The following is an 18,771-nucleotide window of genomic DNA, read 5'->3' on the forward strand; positions in this document are numbered from 1 at the left end:
CATGTTTTGCTCTGAAAAGTACATTCCTTGTCATGCAACACAGTACAATCTCTTTTATCAAGCGTAAAATGAGTGGACACCTTGCAGCTTGTTGGTTGATGCATTCAACCACTGACATATTATCTGACCAGAATATTACCGATCTGTTGGCCAGCTCCTCTGGCCAGACTTTCAGTGCCACCCAGATTGGGAAGAGCTCGAGGAAACCAATGTTCACCGTCAGCCCGTTCTCCTCCCACCAGGCGGGCCACTTCTGCGCCACCCATTTCTTGCCAAGGATGGCCCCAAACCCAACACTGCCCGCCGCATCTGTCCATAAACCAATGTCCTCCGAAGACACCGTGGGTGCACCCCACAGCACTCTTCCATTGAAATCCGCCAGGAATGCCATCCATATCCGCATGTCCTGGCGCACCTCAGCAGACAGCCGTGTCCGGTGATGTTTTTCACGAAGACCCCTCATGGCCTGTGCAATTGAGCGTGAAAATGGGCGAGCCATAGGAATTACTCTCAACGCAAAATTCAACTGTCCCACTGTCTGCTGCAACAGCCCTAAATTCACCTTCCTCGCTTGTAAGCACAGTTCTAGAGTCTGTTTGAATTTTTGGATCTTTTCTGCTGGTAATCTAAAACACCCCTCAACCGAATCCAGTTCGATGCCTAAAAATTCCAGGCATGTCACTGGTCCAACCGTCTTCCCCTGTGCCAACGGGACACCGAAAGAGCGCATGAGCACGCAAAATTCCTGCAATGCCGACGCACACTCCCGTGAACCCGCCGGGCCCAGAAAAAGAAAGTCATCCAGGTAGTGCATCACCCACTGGTGACCCGTATGTTGTCTTAATGTCCATTCCAAAAAGGAGCTAAACTGTTCAAAATAAGCACATGAAATTGAGCAACCCATGGGCATACACTTATCCATGTAGTACTTTCCCTTAAAGGAGAAACCCAGCAGGTGCTGGTCCTGTGGGTGAACCGGGAGTAGTCTAAAGGCTGACTCAATGTCTGACTTAGCCATCAGTGTACCTGCGCCCAAACTCCTCAGCATGCCCGCTGCCTGATCGAAGGACGCATACTTCACTGAGCAAATTGTATCATCAATAGCATCGTTTAATGATGCCCCCCTTGGTGCGGATAAGTTGTGGATGAGCCTAAATTCCCCTAGTTCTTTCTTAGGCACCACCCCCAGAGGAGAGCACACAAAATTCTGCGTGGGAATGACGTGAAATGGTCCTGCTACCCTCCCCAAACGCACTTCTTTAGCTATTTTTGTTGACACCACTGTTGGATTGGCAAAGACTGATAGCTGATTCCTACACTGTGGTCTCCCGACATACCCCCCAGCAGGAATTCGAAAACCATGTGTGAAACCTTCTTGTAATAATCTAGCAGACGTGTGATTCGGGTACCTGTTCAACCAGGGGATCAATGCTGACAGCTGGATGGGTGAATGTGCTATTAGCGGGTGGATCATACTATTCAGGTTTCCTCCTACCCCTGCTTCCTGCACCACTATTTTTAGTTCGGCATGTTGTTTCGGGGTGGGAAGTGTGGCCACATACGCTACATGCGTGCCTGAACTTACAGGTACCTGGTGCCCTGTTGCATGTCCGCCTATTGAAGTCCCAGCATACCCCCTTCGCCCCTCCATTCGCTTTCTGCTTTTGGGCCGTCTCCCCTCCCGGTGCAGATCGAAAGGGCTGTTGAAACGCCTGCTGCGGCCTGGGTAAATACCCTCTACCCGCATTTGTGCTTGTGCTTGCCCCCTGACCCTTCTCGAATTGATTGTGCCATGAGATAGAGTCTACCTTGTCCCATGATAAAGTTTTATCAAATTCTTTGGACTTCCTGAAAGCAACATCATATTCCTTCCATACATCCCCTGCATGATTCTCATGGAACATTGTTATCCTACTTTGGTAGCAGTTCATGGCTGGTTGCATCCCCTTAAAACGTTCGCCGATTACTGCGCCGAACACTGCAAAAGCCCTCAGCCAGTTGATGAGGTTTTCTTCCACCCTAAACTTGTACAACTTCGCTCTCCATTCACTGGGCAAGAACATTTCCTTCTGTGATTTTGCATATTCCCACTCCCTGTTATCTATCAGCAAAGAAAACATGTTCACATACTTGTCGGCCCATATCATTTCCTTTACACACTGTGACACATGCTGCGCTAAGCACTCACCCCTAGAGGGCAATGTTCCTTCGCCCAGCAAAGGCAGGGCAATCTCCTTACCATTCCCATTGTCGTTGGGTAACATTGCGTCCGCGGTCTTGGCACCGCCTCCATCATTCGCTGGACCTGTTTGGGGAGAAACCGGTGCAGGCGGCGTTGCGCCCCTACCACTAGCCAACAATATCTGATTCACCAATGATTGTTGCTCCATTGTCAGAGCGGTATTGGCCGGCAACGCACCCCCCCCTAACCAAGGGAGAATAGCTGCCACCTGAGCTGCCAGGTCTATTGGCACGAGCCCTGGCGCGGGAGTGGGAGTAGGGCCCGCACCTAGGGGCACCGGAGCCTGTGGTGGCGCGACGGGTGGCACTGGTGCCGCCGCTGGTATCCCCGGCACATTTGGTACTGCCACTGGCAACTGGGGCACCGGGGCTGGAGCGGGCACCGGGACCTGGGGTGGCGGGAGTGGGGCAGCAGGGGGTACCTGTGGTGGCAGAATTGGTGCAGCAGGAGGTAGGATGGGAGCAATATTCTGTGGCTGCCCCCCCACCCTCTTATTTCTTGCGCGCCTGGGTGGTGTCACAAAAACGCCCCTTGGCTTGGGCGGTACTATCGTCCGCTTGGGTCTACCAGATGGACCGGCCTGGGCATCTACCTTGGCCCCCAGAACCGCTAAAGCCTTATCCATTTTATCAACTTTCCCCAGTCTCTTATCCATTGCAGACATTCTGCGCATCATTTTTTGTAATATTACACCCACATTTGGATTGCCGCGCCCCTTTCTTTGAGACATAATTATGAGCACACCGTGCTCCCTACCTGACCCAGTTGAAGGTGCCCGAGCTGGATCACACAGACCTAGGTCCCCGGCTTGTCCCCCTGAAATTAGAAAGTACGTTATTTCAACAATACCTTATAAACAATGGGTGGTTTACCTATTAACTTGCAAAGAAACCACAATACCCTATAAATAATGCAGAAATCAAAAAGGGAGTATATACTCCTTTCACATGTAATTCAGTAGAATGCCACTAAATTAGTTAAATCTCACCAAAACACTTTAAATATTGCTCGTTGTAACATTTGCTAACATTGAAACATTTCCCGCCACACTCAAAGGGGGTATATCCTCCTTACTCCTGTAATTTATAAGAGTGCCACTAAAACATCAAATAGCCCCAAACATAACACTTTCGATATCATCTGTTATTACTGAGGAGCATTCACTGAATCTCTCATAACACACCTTTTATTAACGCGAAAAAACGTCTTCCTTTAACCGGTCCTTCTTTGGTCTCCCATCCACTGTGTGCCCTAGCTGTCCCTGCTTCGCTTCGCGTTTAACCCCGCGTCAAACCTTCAGCTTTACACAAAGCAGATTATGCATATCGATCGCGTTTCCCCCCTCGAGAGCTCAGACCTACCCAATTACACTAAAAGGCACGCAAAGACTGACATATATTTCAATTTAGCGCGCAATCCCGCAAGTGTGTATGAACCAACCGCGCTCACCCGCCTCACTTGGCTGTTCGTTAACAAGGCGCGCAAACACTGGACAGATATTCAGGATTACTTACAGGCAACCTAATGTGAACCTTCTTGCCACCTGGCCCTCTCTCACCGTTCAGTAGGTGACCGGCCGCCCGCCCCGCAAAATACCTCGTCTCCCTAATGCTCCTTGCTCCGAAAAACCCCTCCGCTCGACGTTGCGCCTCTGGGTGTCTTCACAGCTGATCCTGGCCGATTTTCTCTCTCTGAGCCGCCAAGACGCTGTCCGAGATCGCCGAACCCACACGCAGTCCTCCGTTGGTCAGGCTCCCCCGATCGCTGCCTCTCAAGCGGCAAACTCTTCCGGTCCCCGCGTCGATAACGCCAGACACCCGCAGTCCTCCGCAACAAAACAGTCCTCGGGGATGAAACCTGAAAAATAAAGGCAAAGAAAATTAAACGGCCCCACGGTGGGGCGAGGAGCGAGCCTGGGGAGCGCGGGCACAAAGAGGCCGCTTCCCGCGCTCCCCAGGCTCTTAACCCCTTCGCCGCCGCGACCCCGCCCCCTCGCCCCGGAAGCACACCAGTACTTCCGGGGCGAGGGGGCGGGGAACGCGGCCCCGAAGGGGACGGGTTGTGGGAGGGACCGGGCCCCGCCATGCTTGCGTGGGGGCCTATTGGCCCCCCCTTGTATTTATCCACACTAGTAATACACCGCTGGCTAAACTAACATGTATTGGCAGCGTATCACTTCTATACTGTCAGTCTATGGAGGTAAGAGAGCAGTTCTGGGGGGCGGAGTGTGGGAACCATTTAACAAATGCCTTTTGCATTGAACTAAGTGATTAGTAAACATTCTATGTAGCGACAAACTGCTTACTTTGTTATATCAGCAAGTTAAATAAACAGAAAAAAGATCACACATTATTTTCTCAAAGATTGAGGCTTTTTTGTACTTTTTTTAACATGCCCAAAAATATCTCAATTCTGATTTTCAGGATAAACATAGGTGCACAAGCAAAAAAATGACTCTGGCAGAGTAAGACACCTTAGGTGGGCCATTGTAAAGGTTCTTTTTGCAGAATGAAACAAGAACTAATGGCACATTCAGCTGTCCTGGACACACGTGCAGCTATCTAAAACACAATTATTTCTATAACTTTTTGATAGAAGCCAAACCCGTAATTCCATCCTATAAAGACTCACAGGAATTAGTCATTAAAAGGGACAGGTCCTTATGCCTGATGAAGAATCCATCGATGAAAGGGAGGCGAAACGTGGTGAGGTCAGTTGTGCACATCAATGGATGTCCTGCTAAGTAACTGAAAACCAAGTCACTGCATTATTGGGTGTTTGTTTAGGCAAATAATTCAAACCCACTCACACCACAAAGGCCATTCAATATGCCTGCACATCCACGTGATGCCTGTGATATTCAGCATAAAATGTATGTACTGTAAAACTGTGGGATATTGTTGTAAACCCATTTATTCTGGGAATAAGTTACCTTTGAATGCTTTTCAAGGAAAAGTGTGTATTCTTGAATTATTTATTTTTGTTGAGATTATTTTGGGGGTTCCAGCACCTAGACAAGAAGTCATTGAAATGGTTTTCCCACCAAAACTGTCTTTAAATGAAGAAGCGAAGCACGAGGACTTCATTTCCCAACACCCATTAGCAGAGAAAATGGCTTCACGGCACCCTGCACTCCTACCCCCTCCCAGGACCAACTTAATGGTAACTGCAACACGGACATGTGCAGCGGGTGCACTGGTAGTGTGTCGAAGGTACCCCAAAGACATGCCCATCTGCACCCATATACGCCGGGACTATGCCCAGCATAAGGAACCCTGGTCCAATCACCACCCAGCGATACTCTGGAGCACTCCTTAGGTCACTAGACCCGGACACCATTCCCCCATAGGCTGCTGCACAGCACCTCACACCACAGTAGGAGACATAGCTCAACCCCTCATTGACTACTGACATCGCCATAGCAATCCCAGCGGGATACAAGATTACTCGACAGGACCACCGTCACAAGCCAGGAGGAGGATTCACTATCATCTATATAAGAATCCGTCAAATGCACACATCCACAGAGGAAGCTAGCCCATTCATTGAACACCTACACTTAAAGCTACAAATCTCTGAAAACTTCACCATGAACGGAACCTTCGCCTACCAACCACCCGGACCAGGAGCCACCTATACCAACCGTATCACCAAATGTGTTGCTCTGCTCACCATTGACTCCAGAGCATAAAGTCTCCTCTGTGACCTCAACTTTCACCTGGAAGACCAAAAGTGTCCCCTGCTCCGCAGCACTCCTCAAAAGCTTAAGCAACATCGGACTCACCTAGCTCATCCCCGAACCAACACACAGCACAGGACACACACTGGACCCCATCTTCACCACAAGTGACAGCATCAAACACAACTCTCCCACACCACTCACATGGACTGACCACTCCATCATCCACTTCCAAATCAGGACACCAAGTCAACACCCCTACCAGGTACAGCATTCCAAGCCACAGCTGGGGATAAATCACATAAGCAGACTGGCTCAGCGTCCTCAGAAGGGATCAAGTTAGCTGCACAGGCAACCTCGACATGAACATTAGCAACTTCTACAACTGGATAAAGAACTGTGAGGACTCCCTTTCACCCATCAAACCCAACAAGCATAGTAGATCAAACAAGAAGGCCAGGTGGTACACAAAATACCTCCAAGACACCAAACAGCACTGCAAACAGCTAGAAAGAAAATGGAGAGCCAATCACGATACCACCGACAGAACTATCTACAAGGCTGCCCTCAGACGCTATCACCAGCAAATAAGAGTCACCAAGAAAAAAGCCTTAGTGGACAGCAATGAAGGAAGCTCCAACAGCTGCAAGGAGATCGTCTTGATCGTTAAGGATTTCACCGTGCCATCAGCCACTGTTAACAACATCACTGCCTCCCAACACTCTGTGACAATCTATCCACTCAGGGGCCCCAACTGACCCATGCCCCCACTACATCTACATCCTGGGAACATTACCAATCATCAACCACTCTGACCCCCATCATCAACACCTCCATCACATCAGCCACTTTCCCGGATGAATGGAAACTTGCAGAAATCAACGTCTTCCTCAAGAAGCATTCACCAACCCAAATAAACTGAGCAACTTCCGACCCAGCTCCTTGCTCCCCTATCCAGCCAAAGTAACTGAGAAGTCCATCCACAAGCAACTCACAACTCACTGCGAACTTCACCATCTTCTAGACAACACACAATCAATATTCAGAAAGAGCAAATGCCCCAAAACAGCACTCATTGTGGCCACTGATGATATAAAAATCCTCCTGCACTGAGGAGAAACAGCAGCCTCCTGCTCGACCTCTCCAAAGCCTTCAACACTGTCTCCCAAAACACCCTCATCAGAAGACTCCACAAGATTGGCATACAAGGATCTACTCTCAAATGGATCTCTTCCTTTCTCACGGGAGGAACCCAAAGGTTCAGGCTGTCTCCCGACACATCATAAACCAAGAAATTGATATGCAGAGTCTCACAGGGATCATCCCTCAGGTCCACTTTTTTCAACATGATCATTAAACTTCTCGCCAACATTATCCGATCACAAGACATCACTGGCATCTCCTATGCCAATGACATCCAACTTATCTTCTCTCTGTCAGACAACACAACCATCACCAGAACCAACTCCACCAACTGCATGACCATGGTAGCAGACTGGATGCAAACCAACTGCCAAGAGCTCAACTCCAACAAGACGGAAGTACTGGTCTTTGGCAACAAGACCACCCCACGAGACTTCACTTGGTGGCTGTCAAAGCTAGGACCAACACCCACAGACCATGCAAGAAATCTGGGGATCATCCTAGATGACAAGCTCAACATGACGGCTCAAATCAATGCAGTGTGCACCTCCTGCTTTCACATTCTACGCATGCTGAAAAAGATCTTCAAATGGTTACCTCAGAACACTAGGCAGACCGTCACCCAAGCACTCAATAGCAGACTGGACTACGACAACACTCTCTACATCAGAATCCCCAAACAACTCCTACACAGACTCCAGCCCATTGAGAAGACCACTGCAAGACTAATACTCAACCTCCCACACCGCACCGCACCCATATCACACCCCACCTGAATAAGCTTCACTTACTCCCCATTCACAAGCACAGTCAATTCAAACTTCTCAAGCACACATACAAAGCCCTACATATCAAAGGGCCAGAATACCTCAAAAGCTGCATGCACTTTCACCAACCCACCAGACACCTATGCTCTGCCTCACTCTCACTCACACACATTCCACACAACCGAAAAGCAAACCTGGAGGTTGCTCATTCTCCTACATCGCACCCAAGACATGAAACAACCTCTCTCAACACATCAGAGCCTCCTTCTCACTTCTTGAGTTCTGTAAGAATCTGACGACCTGGCTCTACATATAATCAGCTTGGGGTGCACACACCTGCCCAAGTGCCTGGATACTCTTTTGGGTGATTAGTGCACTATACAAATCAATATAACAAAACATAAATCAATATTTATTTAGAGATGCATTTGGAAGTTACAAAAACCCCAGGCAGTCTGCATTTCTTTTTAAAGTTTGAAGGCCTATATCCCAAAGTGCATTTCAGTAAAATAGAAATGTATGGGACTTAAATCTTTAAAGGGTGATTTCAGACCTGAACACAGAGTAAACCAAAAACTGAACACACGTTATAAAACACACCCGGGATCTGCAGAATAAATGAAAATACACTTCATTTAACACAAGTGTGTATATCTTGGATTGCTACCTGTAGAGAGCAAAATTGTACGTGTCCAATAGAAATCTGCTGAAAATGTTTACTTTTCTTTTCTTCAATATAAAAAGAAGCATTAATCTTCATATTGTAATTGAGTGCCCATTTCCAATGATGTGAAGCAATGCCTCTTCAGCTGCAATCTTCTTTGCAGGCATATCATACTCACAGGACCAACTCACTGCCTTGCTGGTATGGACTCACTAGTCGCCCTTGTTCAAACTCAATTTACATCCTTACAATTGAGTAACTTAAATTTTGTCAACTAGAATTGTACCACGTGAAGTAAAAAAAAATCGTTTATTTAACACCCAACCCCTCAGTAGTGCAATTCTACAGGATAGTAGAGAGCCCTGCAGTGTTGGTGGAAATCAAGCAGTATTGACAGAATATTCATGGCAAAGTCCTCTCCACTTACCTTATTCTGGTTCATCCTCACCCTACTTTATATACTTTTAACCTTAAGCTCTGAACAAATGGCTTCAGAAAGTGTTAAATGTGTTTACCACAGTTAGGACTAGCACACATTCTTCCATTGGGTATCAGCGGTTCCAGTTTTCACATGTCAAAAACATTGACATATACCTGCTTTTATATAATTCTTGCTAATGCTGAACATTACAACGTAAGTTTTTGTACTTCAAACACGCAGGTATTTTTCTCTTTTTTACAGAATTCACGTATTTTGTGTGGTATTGACGTCTCTTTTGTACTAAAGCATGTTAAACATCAGAATAACTTGATAAAAACCCCACAGACTGCCGCATCATTTGCTTATATCATACAATATGCCACATAATTAGCTCACCTTGCCATATAATTTGTCTCTCCTTTGTCAAATTTTTTAGTCAACCTTGGACATAATTTGGTCCTCTTTTGAGACCTAGCTCTGGTGGCCCTGATCACAGTGAAGGGATTTCTCTGCAAGAAAATGTGTTTCCAGATTGTAAAATATCAGGTGGCAGATTTACAATAACTTGTGCATCCCCAGGGATGCGCCAGTTATTGTGCGCCAAAGCTCCGCCACCCATGATGCGCCACATTTACAATGCGGCGCACCATTGGGAAAAAACGGCACAGATGCGTGACGCATCTGTGCCGTAAAGGCGGCGCATTGCTGGAGTTGCGTCGCAAGCGCGACGCAGCTCCAGCAATGCTCTGGGGGGCCCTATCTGTTCAATGCTGCGTCAAGCCTTATGCCTGCTTCAAGCAGGCGCAGGGTTTTGACGCAGCATTGGCCTAAAAGTGACTGAGTGAAATCTTGTAGATTTCACTCAGCCACTTTTAGGAGGCGTTCCTATGCAGGAACACCCCCCCCCCTCCCCCCTGCGCCGGAACGCCTCGTTATGGCGCAGGGGCTTTACAACGTGATGCAACTCCCAGATGCGTCACCTTGTAAATACCCCGCACAAAAGTGACGCAACGGCGGCATAAAAGAGGGGCAAGGGGCTTGTAAATCTGCCCCCTTGTGTGCAGGACAGAGTAGCTTAAAATAGGTTCTCTGTGCCGACCACAGGCACTGCAGTTGGTACATTGCAGAATAGCATGGTTTAAGACAGTCAAGGAAGGTTCAAGGTGTTATTGGCTAGACTATAAGCGGTCTCACTGCAGGGTAATTTGGAAAGCCTCTATAGGCCTGGTGGTGTAGACAAATGAGAGTGGTAGTAGGGATGAGTACTTATTTTTGCTACTGATTCACAGAGTTGTTGGAGGCTGCGGCACATATTTTAGCTCGTAATGCATAGAATTATTTAATAAGCACTGCAGAGCGTTTATATGTACTCAGATGCTATTCCACAGGTGGAGCCACTGAGCAACAATATAAAGGTTTATTATTTTTTATATTATTATAAAACGGCATATTATGAAACAATGCTGAGTAACATTTTTAAGCAAATAGTTTCAGAATATGGGGACATTTTGAGATTTCAATATCATTTTGTACCTGCTAAGGAAAGCAAAAACATGTCTTTGATATGTATTTTTGAGCAGGACATCTTTTTTCCACTTACCGTTCTCGGGGTAAGGGCTTGGGCTCTGGACGCACTGCCGCCATCGTCAAGGAGGCCTGTCTGACAGGAGAGGGGATGGAAAAATTCAGATCCAAAGAGCCGGTCTTCCGGTGCAGCGGGTGCATTCCCATGGCTCCATGCATGTCACTCTCGATAGGACATGACCCCGCCCGGCCGTGACTAGACAGGGATGAGATCTGGGGTCCGACGGCCCCGTGACCGGCGACATCTTCTGCGGCCAGGTGAGGCTCGTGGGTCGGTGACACAGAGGGTGGGGTGCGCGACTTCTTCTTACTCGATCCCGCCAAAAGCTTCAACAGCCCACTTTTCTTCTCTTTCTAAAAGGCGAGAATAAAAAAAAATGTTATTTGATCGCGTCTGCCTACGCAGAAAAATACATAAGACGTATCCATTTTACTGCAGCAATAACGCTGCTCTTAGACCTACATTCAATTAATTTTTGTGCAAAGAAATATATACCAAAAAAGAACACTCGTAAAACACAGGAAGAATTCTCAGAAGATGTCTGTGAATTAAAAAAAACCCAAGAGGAAACTTTCACACAAGCATTGCTTGGTAAATGGAATGAAAATGAAGGAGGCCCTCAAGCGTTACATAACGAAATATATCTATGCGGGGAGTGGCTTAAACAGCATTGAATACGGCCTAAGAAGTATTGAGGAAGGCCTATCAGAACAGGTAACTATAAAACTATCACAAGAGGTGTAACCTACGTAACTAAGAGAGTGGGTACTAAGAGAGTTGGACAGGTGTCAAGCTTCTTGCCAATTAAACATATCCCTCTTAAACAGAGAGTATATCAGAAATGACCACAGCACTATCAGTGGCGGCTCCTTCACTAAGGCCGAGGAACATCGCCCCACTGCTCTGTGGCAGTGAAATAAAGGAAAAGAAAAAATATTTAACTTGACGTTATTCTCATTTTATTTTGTCCTGCTGCAGCAGCTTTGCAGGGCCGGGCAGGGCTACTCAGATGACAGAGGAGCAGGGGGAGGGGGAGTGGTTAGCTCACTCTGTAAGTGCGTATAAATGGTTGGCCCTCCATCTCGGGCCGACCAAACATTCATGCTCACTTTGCATGCTCTCCACCCAGGCTGTATTGCATCCTGGGTGGAGAACATGCCCAGATGCCCACTGCCTGTCTGAGCACTGATCCACGGCACTCAAACCAAGCACAATGCTGCATTGCAGCGTTGTGATTGGCTTAGGGGAGCCTGGGTGTGCTTCCTGTTCCGGCCAGGTAAGTGACAACAAATGAGAGATGCGGCAAGGAAGCAGCGAGGGGGGTACGTTTTTTTTCTCCGTTATTTTCATCCCCCTGCCTCACCATCCCTGATCTGTGCCGGCCACCACTGAATAAATTATCTAATTTTCATATGTTTCACACTTCAAAGAACCTCATTAGCAATATTATATTTGTCAAGGAATATCCAGAAAAAAATTATTTTTACAAGCAGATATGCATCAATTGCTTACCAGTAATTGCATTACTCTAAGTCCTATTCCCTCACTTCTATTCATTACTCTCAAGAGGCATTCCTGCCTCACCAGACACCCATACCATGTGATAAAATCTGTAATCAAAACCCCCCCTCTAACTTCCTGTAATACCACACAATCCGAAACCGTACCATAAGGCTGGCCTGGACTACCAGGGAGGGAGGAAGGGATGTAATGAATAGAAGCGAGGGAATAGGACTCAGAGTAATGCAATTACCGGTAGGTAATTGATGCATTACCTCCTCGTCCCTCCCCCGCTTCCCTTCATTACACACATGAGATGTACAAAGCCAAACAGGACAACCAAATTGGATGTGCAGAAAAACATGTTTATTAGAAAAAATACAGACAGAAAAGGAAGCACTGCTATTCCGATACAATAGCAGATAGAACCCTGGAACCAAAAACCTCAGACTGGTCAACCTCCTGGCCAATCCGGTAAGGAGTGGCAAAAGTCAAAGGGGAAGCCCAGGTGGCCACCCAACAGATCTCAGAAATGGAAGCCCCTGGATCTCAGCACAAGAGATTGCAATGGACCTAGTGGAAAGACCCTGAACCCCCAAGGGAGAAACCTGACCAGCAGACTTGTTAGCCAGAGAAATCAGAGTACGAACCCACTGACTCAAAGAAGAAGTGGAAGGACAAAACCCCTTATTTACTGACCCAAAATTCACAAAAAAAGGAATCAGAAAGACGAATGGAAGCGACACGATCCATATAAATCAGGAGAGCCTTCCTGATATACAACGAGCCCAGGCGCATATCAGACTCCGAAGAAGCAGACTCAAAAAAGGAAGGCAGAATCAATTCCTGGTGCTGATGGAACTTGGAATCAACTTTAGGATGAAAGGAAAGGACAGGTTGCAAAACCATCTTGTCATCAAAAACCCTACAAAAGGGATGCTTGAAAGACAAAGCGCCCAGTTCACATAAGCGACGGCCAGAGGAAATCGCCACCAAAAAGAAAGTTTTAAGAGACAACAAACACAAATCCACCGAAACCAGAGGCTGAAACGTAGGAGACATCAGGGCCTCCAAAACCAGAGACAGAAATAATGAAGGGAAGTGCTTCCGAGGGGAAGGAAGAACATTACACAAGCCCTTGAAAATACACCCAATCAAACCATCAGGATCAGACAAATTGTCCCAAGAACTCTGGAAAGCCTTAATCGCGGCCCACTGAAGCCAAAGGCAGGCAACCTTCAACCCAACAGAAACCCCATCCTAGACAAACATCATCACCTCAAACAAAGTAGAAGAAGCAGTATCCAAACCCTTACCTCGACACCACCTACTGAAAGAACGCCAGTGCCGTAAATAAGACTTGTTGGTAGATGATCGCCTAGCCCCATGCAGAGTCAAGGTCAAACCTGCCAGAACCCCATTATGCAGCAGCCCTAAACGTTCAACCTCCAGGCCGCCAAGCGCACCCTGGACTGAAAATCCTGCAGTAAAACAGGGAACACCAAGGGTGAGGGAGTCAGGGGCAACGACTACGCCAACTCTGGCCTCACCTCCACCTGAAGAGAAAACTAAGAGGCCCGGGCCAAGCCAGGGCAATCAGGACTACAGACGCCCCAAAGTCCGGACCCTAAGAAGGAACTGGAGAAGCAGTGGAAAGAGAGGGAACGCGTACAGAACACACTGACACCACAGGCAGGAAAAAGCATCCACAGCCCAAGCTGATCCCTCCCGATTCCAAGAGCAAAATGTGTGAACTTTGACATTGAGAACACTTGCAAAAAGGTCCACCATAGGAACACCCGAGGGCACTGTTAGCTCCACAAACAACTCCTGATGGAGGCAGTGCTTAATTTGTAAAATATGAAGTGCAGGTGCTGAAATGTTTGTCGAAGGCCACACCCACTTTTTTCTGGCTCCACCCACTCCCTCCACCTACTTACTCTATTAGCTCCACCCACATCGTCAAGTGGCTCTGCTAAAAGTCAAATATAATACCTGCTCTGAATTTCAGTAAGGGGAGCCTTCGTAAGGTTTTGATAGGAGGTTCCCTGTGAACCATTATGAAAAAGATTAAAGCAAATGTGCATTTAAAGTACAAGTTTGGAATAAATTAGCTAAATCCACTATTGCATTGAAAAGGGACAATTTTAGTGCTCTGTGTGTTGATTTGGGGAAACAACAATACTGGGGGTAGGGCATGCCATTTTTAACAGAGTCTATGATTTCAAAGGTATAACTTTGACATTGCTTAAGTTATGTGACGAAATAAAACAAAATGTTGTGAAAACACTAGTCTTATACACAGAAGCACAGGCCTGAGGAACCAATGGCTTTCAGTAATATTAATCTGCTTTCAGTGGAAAACTGCGTAACATCTGTGTGCCATGTTCATGACCTCCAGTCCCTGTTCACACATGTAAAGTACACTCTTCTTTTCCCCTCTGATAAGATAATACTCTGGGCACTCCTGCCCTTTGTACCACAGTAGGTAAGTGCCAGTAATTGATTTACAACACCGGTCGGTCAGCATGGACATCATTTAGGTATCGCCGCTGCGACCCCTGGCTTCTGAGGTGGCAAAATCAGTGTCAGGAACAAAGAAGCAGCAGTTCCTTATGGACGTCGGATGGGGCTCCACTTTCTGTTTTCTATCATTTTTTTAATTACACTACTAGGGAATAATTACGTTATTCACTATTAGTGCAATAAAAAGGGAGTACAGTTGGTTGGAATTAGACCTTCTCTGGCAGCTGAGGTAAGTAACAAAATGCTTTTAAATTATTATTGTGTGTGTGCGCTAATGGGATAGTGTATGTTTACATGAGATTGTGTGTGTATGTGTGAATGCATGTGTGAGTGAAAGTGAAGGTCAAAGGGTGTGTAATGTCACTTTCTCTACCCTTTGTGTTTTGGTGAATTTGCATCCATGCCCTTCAGATGTTGATTTATAGAAAAGCATTGCAGCGCCTTGTGGGGGCTTATTTGTAGAACCGACATTTTTCTAAGAATATTTTGTGTTTAGAATTTAGTTTTACATGAGGTAAAACGCTAGCCAAAAAATGTGGGAGTTATATCACCTATGTATTTTGAATTTGATCACTGTGGCTCTTCAAGTGTCCCTTCTGCAAGTGTGCCTCACTTCGTGATTACATGTCAAAGCGACAGGCCTCAGTGAGTCAGCGAATAGGGAAAGGATTTTCTGCAGTACGTAGATAGCTTACTGGTACTAGGACTGGGCATTTGGGAATTATACTCACTCCTCTACTGCTAATTGCAATTCCAGTGATATGCTTATTTCTTTTTATAAAGGGGAATTACATTAATGACTGCAAATGGGGGGGGGAGAAAGCAGCTGACAAAAGCAACTGGGAAGAAGAGGAAGAGAGAAGATGTGGAGCTTCAGGAGCTGCTACCTCATATTTACAATGAGCTAAAGGATTCTAGACGTAAACAGCAAAGGTCAACCAGTGGCATTTGAAATACAGTCTTAGGTGGACTAATGAATGTAATACATGATGACTCTGAGTTATGTTGATGGCACTTTTCCATTTGCTTTGCACAAACATTTATGTTCAACTGCATCACCCAACGATAAATAAGGTGTGATTTCATCTTAAAGTTGGCCATAGTTAATGTAGGCATGATGATCATTGGCAAGTTAATTCACCTCTCTCTCTGCTTCTTGTAACCAAAAGCTGGAGTGCAGAGAGACAAGCTAAACTCCATGAGTAAGATCCGAAAATAGACTGACTTACATCAACATTCCTAATAAACATACCTTGCATAATGAATGTGTTGTTCAGAATATTACAATGATACAATGCGTGCCATGCTGAAATGAGGGGTGCCATGGTGCTTGTGGTGATGGTGGTTTGTGAGAGGTATTGCTTACATCCCATTCTATTCCCTAAAACACAGAGGTACGAGGCGAGATGTCAGAAGCCATTTGCCAAAGAAACAGAGGCGGCTGCGCCAGATTGGTGCGCTTTGATAAATCCAGATTGCGGTTAAATTAGAAACTAGAGTGCCACGAAGCCTGTGAAGCAGACACGATGAAGCCTACAATTACACAGAGCCCTGACATGAAACGAGCCTGAGCCACTATTGTGGGATTAGGCCCGAGCTAAACCTAAGTGACCCCTGCCTTTCATGTCTGACTCTATCACACACATCGCCCTTCTCCGGTGTGGCGCTGGCACATCAGTGCCACGGTCTGTGCTAGCTCGGGTATTTGATGTCTCTAAAGTAAAATAAAATGATCCATAAACGTCCCGTGTGTATTATTTCTTCCTCATTAGGAAAATCACTCTCCCGGGCCCCACACCTTTCTTATGCTCTCGCCGGTATCTGGGCGGTGACGGCATTCGGCATGAATTGGCAACCCTAGTTAGTTAGTTTACAATTAATTAAATTACTGTTGCAGAGCTTAACTTAAAACTGTAAGTGCTTTGCTTAACTTAATTTCTATCTTCGTTCTTACCTCATTCGTGGTGGGTTGGTGCTGGGCAGGGACATACACTGCTAGCTTATCTAGCTGCACTGTCACTGCACTGACTGCTCAGTGGTACTTCTGCGTGCTACCTGCTTGCTACCAGGCTGCCGCCGCACTGCAGTCTGCAGTGCCAGACGACCGTTGAGGCTGTGACGTGTTGACAGTATTAGCTAGGCTGCCACACCAGACCAGACACAGTTGCACTTGCAGCTGTGAGCCAGGACAGCCCAGCTGAGCTCTGCCCTTCAGCTTCGTCGGCGTTGTTGGTCGCGCGGGGACCGGTCCGCCAGGCTAACTTAATGTGTGGATGACTCGCTGTGGGGAGCTGGCGCCTGCCGATGTTGCGCAGGTTATGATGGGGCGTGGCAACTGGTGGCAGCCTGCCTGAGCCAAGTGAAAAAAATCTGCGCGCGCACAGCCCCTGCCTACCCCCATCAGAACCTGGCTCCAGCCTGGCCCTGTGGCCCGCCGAAATACATAATTGTGCGTGTTCCGAACTTCCGTGGCCCGCCCACCCACTGGCAAACAGAAACTGTCAAAAACTCTGCTTCCGCCCTGATGATGAAACGAAACTTGGCTGCTGGCACATATTTTATATTTATATGGTACTATTCAATATATATTCTCTCTTGGTCTGGGCCTGGGCAGGGGCAGCAGGGCTGCTAGTGCTACCTCACGTGCAGTCAGACAGTGATTATGAAGAAATGTGAGTCGTGGCGGACGGGGGCACGGCACTCACTCGCAACTCGCACTCAAACCGTTTAAACGCCCTGACGCCAGTGATGACAGTTATGACTCGCACTGCACTCGGCGGCCGGCGGGATAATCCTCATCATCATACATATGATATACATGAAAAAAACACGCTGCGGCCGTCAGCCGGGCCTGTGGCTGCACAGAGTACAAGTTCAGCAATAAAGGTATATACCGAATGCCGTATATTTATTTTTACAAAAACAAATCATCAATGTGTGTGTGCGCGCAGTAGACCCGGCCCTGATATTTAAGTGCCGGTGCTAAGCACCGGAAAGCACCGGCACAAATTAAGCACTGGATGGAGGCAAAAATCCACTCATGATGGGATGGCTCTGCTGAGAGCATCTGACAGAGTCTTGGACACCCCCTGAATATGAATCACAGATAGCGCCAACAGATAGGACTTCGCCCAACAGAACAACTTCTCTGCCACCAGAGCTAGAGAAGGGGACTTGGTCCCCCCGCCTGTTCACATAAGCCATTGTTGTGATGTTATTCGTCCTGATCAAGACCACCAAAACCCTCAGAAACCGAGAGAAGGCGCATAGAGCCAATTGTACAGCCTCCAGCTCCCTCCAATTCAAAGACCTCCTGCTCTGAGACTGGGACCAGGAGACCCTGGTCAGATGAACCCCCATCCAGGCCCCCCAACCCAACAGGTTGGCGTCTGTGATGACCCCTAAAGGTGCAGGAGGGGAGAGAGACACCCCACAGCAGATGATCTCAAACAGCCACCAACCCAGATTCTCCCTGAACTGAGGGGAAACCGGTATCGGAGACGAGAGGGGAAGACAATGGGAGGCCAATGCGCCAGAATGTGTGCCATCAGCTTGTGCAAATAAAACAGGGCCCATGGGACCATAAAGACTGTGGCCTCCAGATCCTCCAGAACCTGGAGCCAACGAGCAGCCACCTGGACCTGCCTGGACAACAGATCCACAATGTGAGACCATGTCTTGGATACCCGAACCTCTGGCAAAATGACCATCCCCAAATCTGTACGAAATCTTGCCCCGATGAAGAGACGGTCCTGGGATGGAACAGGGCAGGATTTTCACAGATTGATAAGAAAACCGTGCTCCTGTGAAATGTCCAGAACCACCCCTCTGTGTCTAAGAGCAAACATGAAAGAGGAAGTGTGAACTAGCCAGTCGGCAAGATAGGGATGGAGAAAATCCCCTGACTTTGAGCCAAAGCCACCAATGTAGCCAACAGCTTTGTGAAGACCCAGAGAGCGGACTTCAGCCTGAATGGCAACACAGCAAACTGGAAGTGGCTGTCCCCTATTGCAAAATGCAGAAACTTCTGATGATCCCGAGCCATGGGAACATGGAGATAAGCTCCTGGAGGTCTATGGATGCCATAAAGTCTTGGACACCTACCAATCGAATTATGGACTGTAAAGTCACCATTTTGAAATCAACGGTCCTGACCGACCCATTCACTCTCTTTAGGTCCAGAACTGGTCTGAATCCCCCGGAGACCTTTTCAACAAGAAAAAGAATGGAATAGCAACCAATTC

General features: G+C 47.2%; 1 protein-coding gene across 1 annotated transcript in view; it reads right to left on the bottom strand.

The window, feature by feature from the left end:
• Positions 1–18,771, bottom strand: part of SH3RF3 (SH3 domain containing ring finger 3) — a 786,031-nt gene that overhangs the window by 110,294 nt on the left and 656,966 nt on the right. Inside the window, exon 9 of the mRNA XM_078658954.1 lies at positions 10,517–10,854. Within this exon, the coding sequence (XP_078515080.1) occupies positions 10,517–10,854 (338 nt within the window). The remainder of the gene's footprint in view (positions 1–10,516; positions 10,855–18,771) is intronic.

Source organism: Lissotriton helveticus, chromosome 8, assembly GCF_964261635.1.
Source record: "Lissotriton helveticus chromosome 8, aLisHel1.1, whole genome shotgun sequence".
NCBI classification, from domain to species: Eukaryota; Metazoa; Chordata; class Amphibia; order Caudata; family Salamandridae; genus Lissotriton; species Lissotriton helveticus.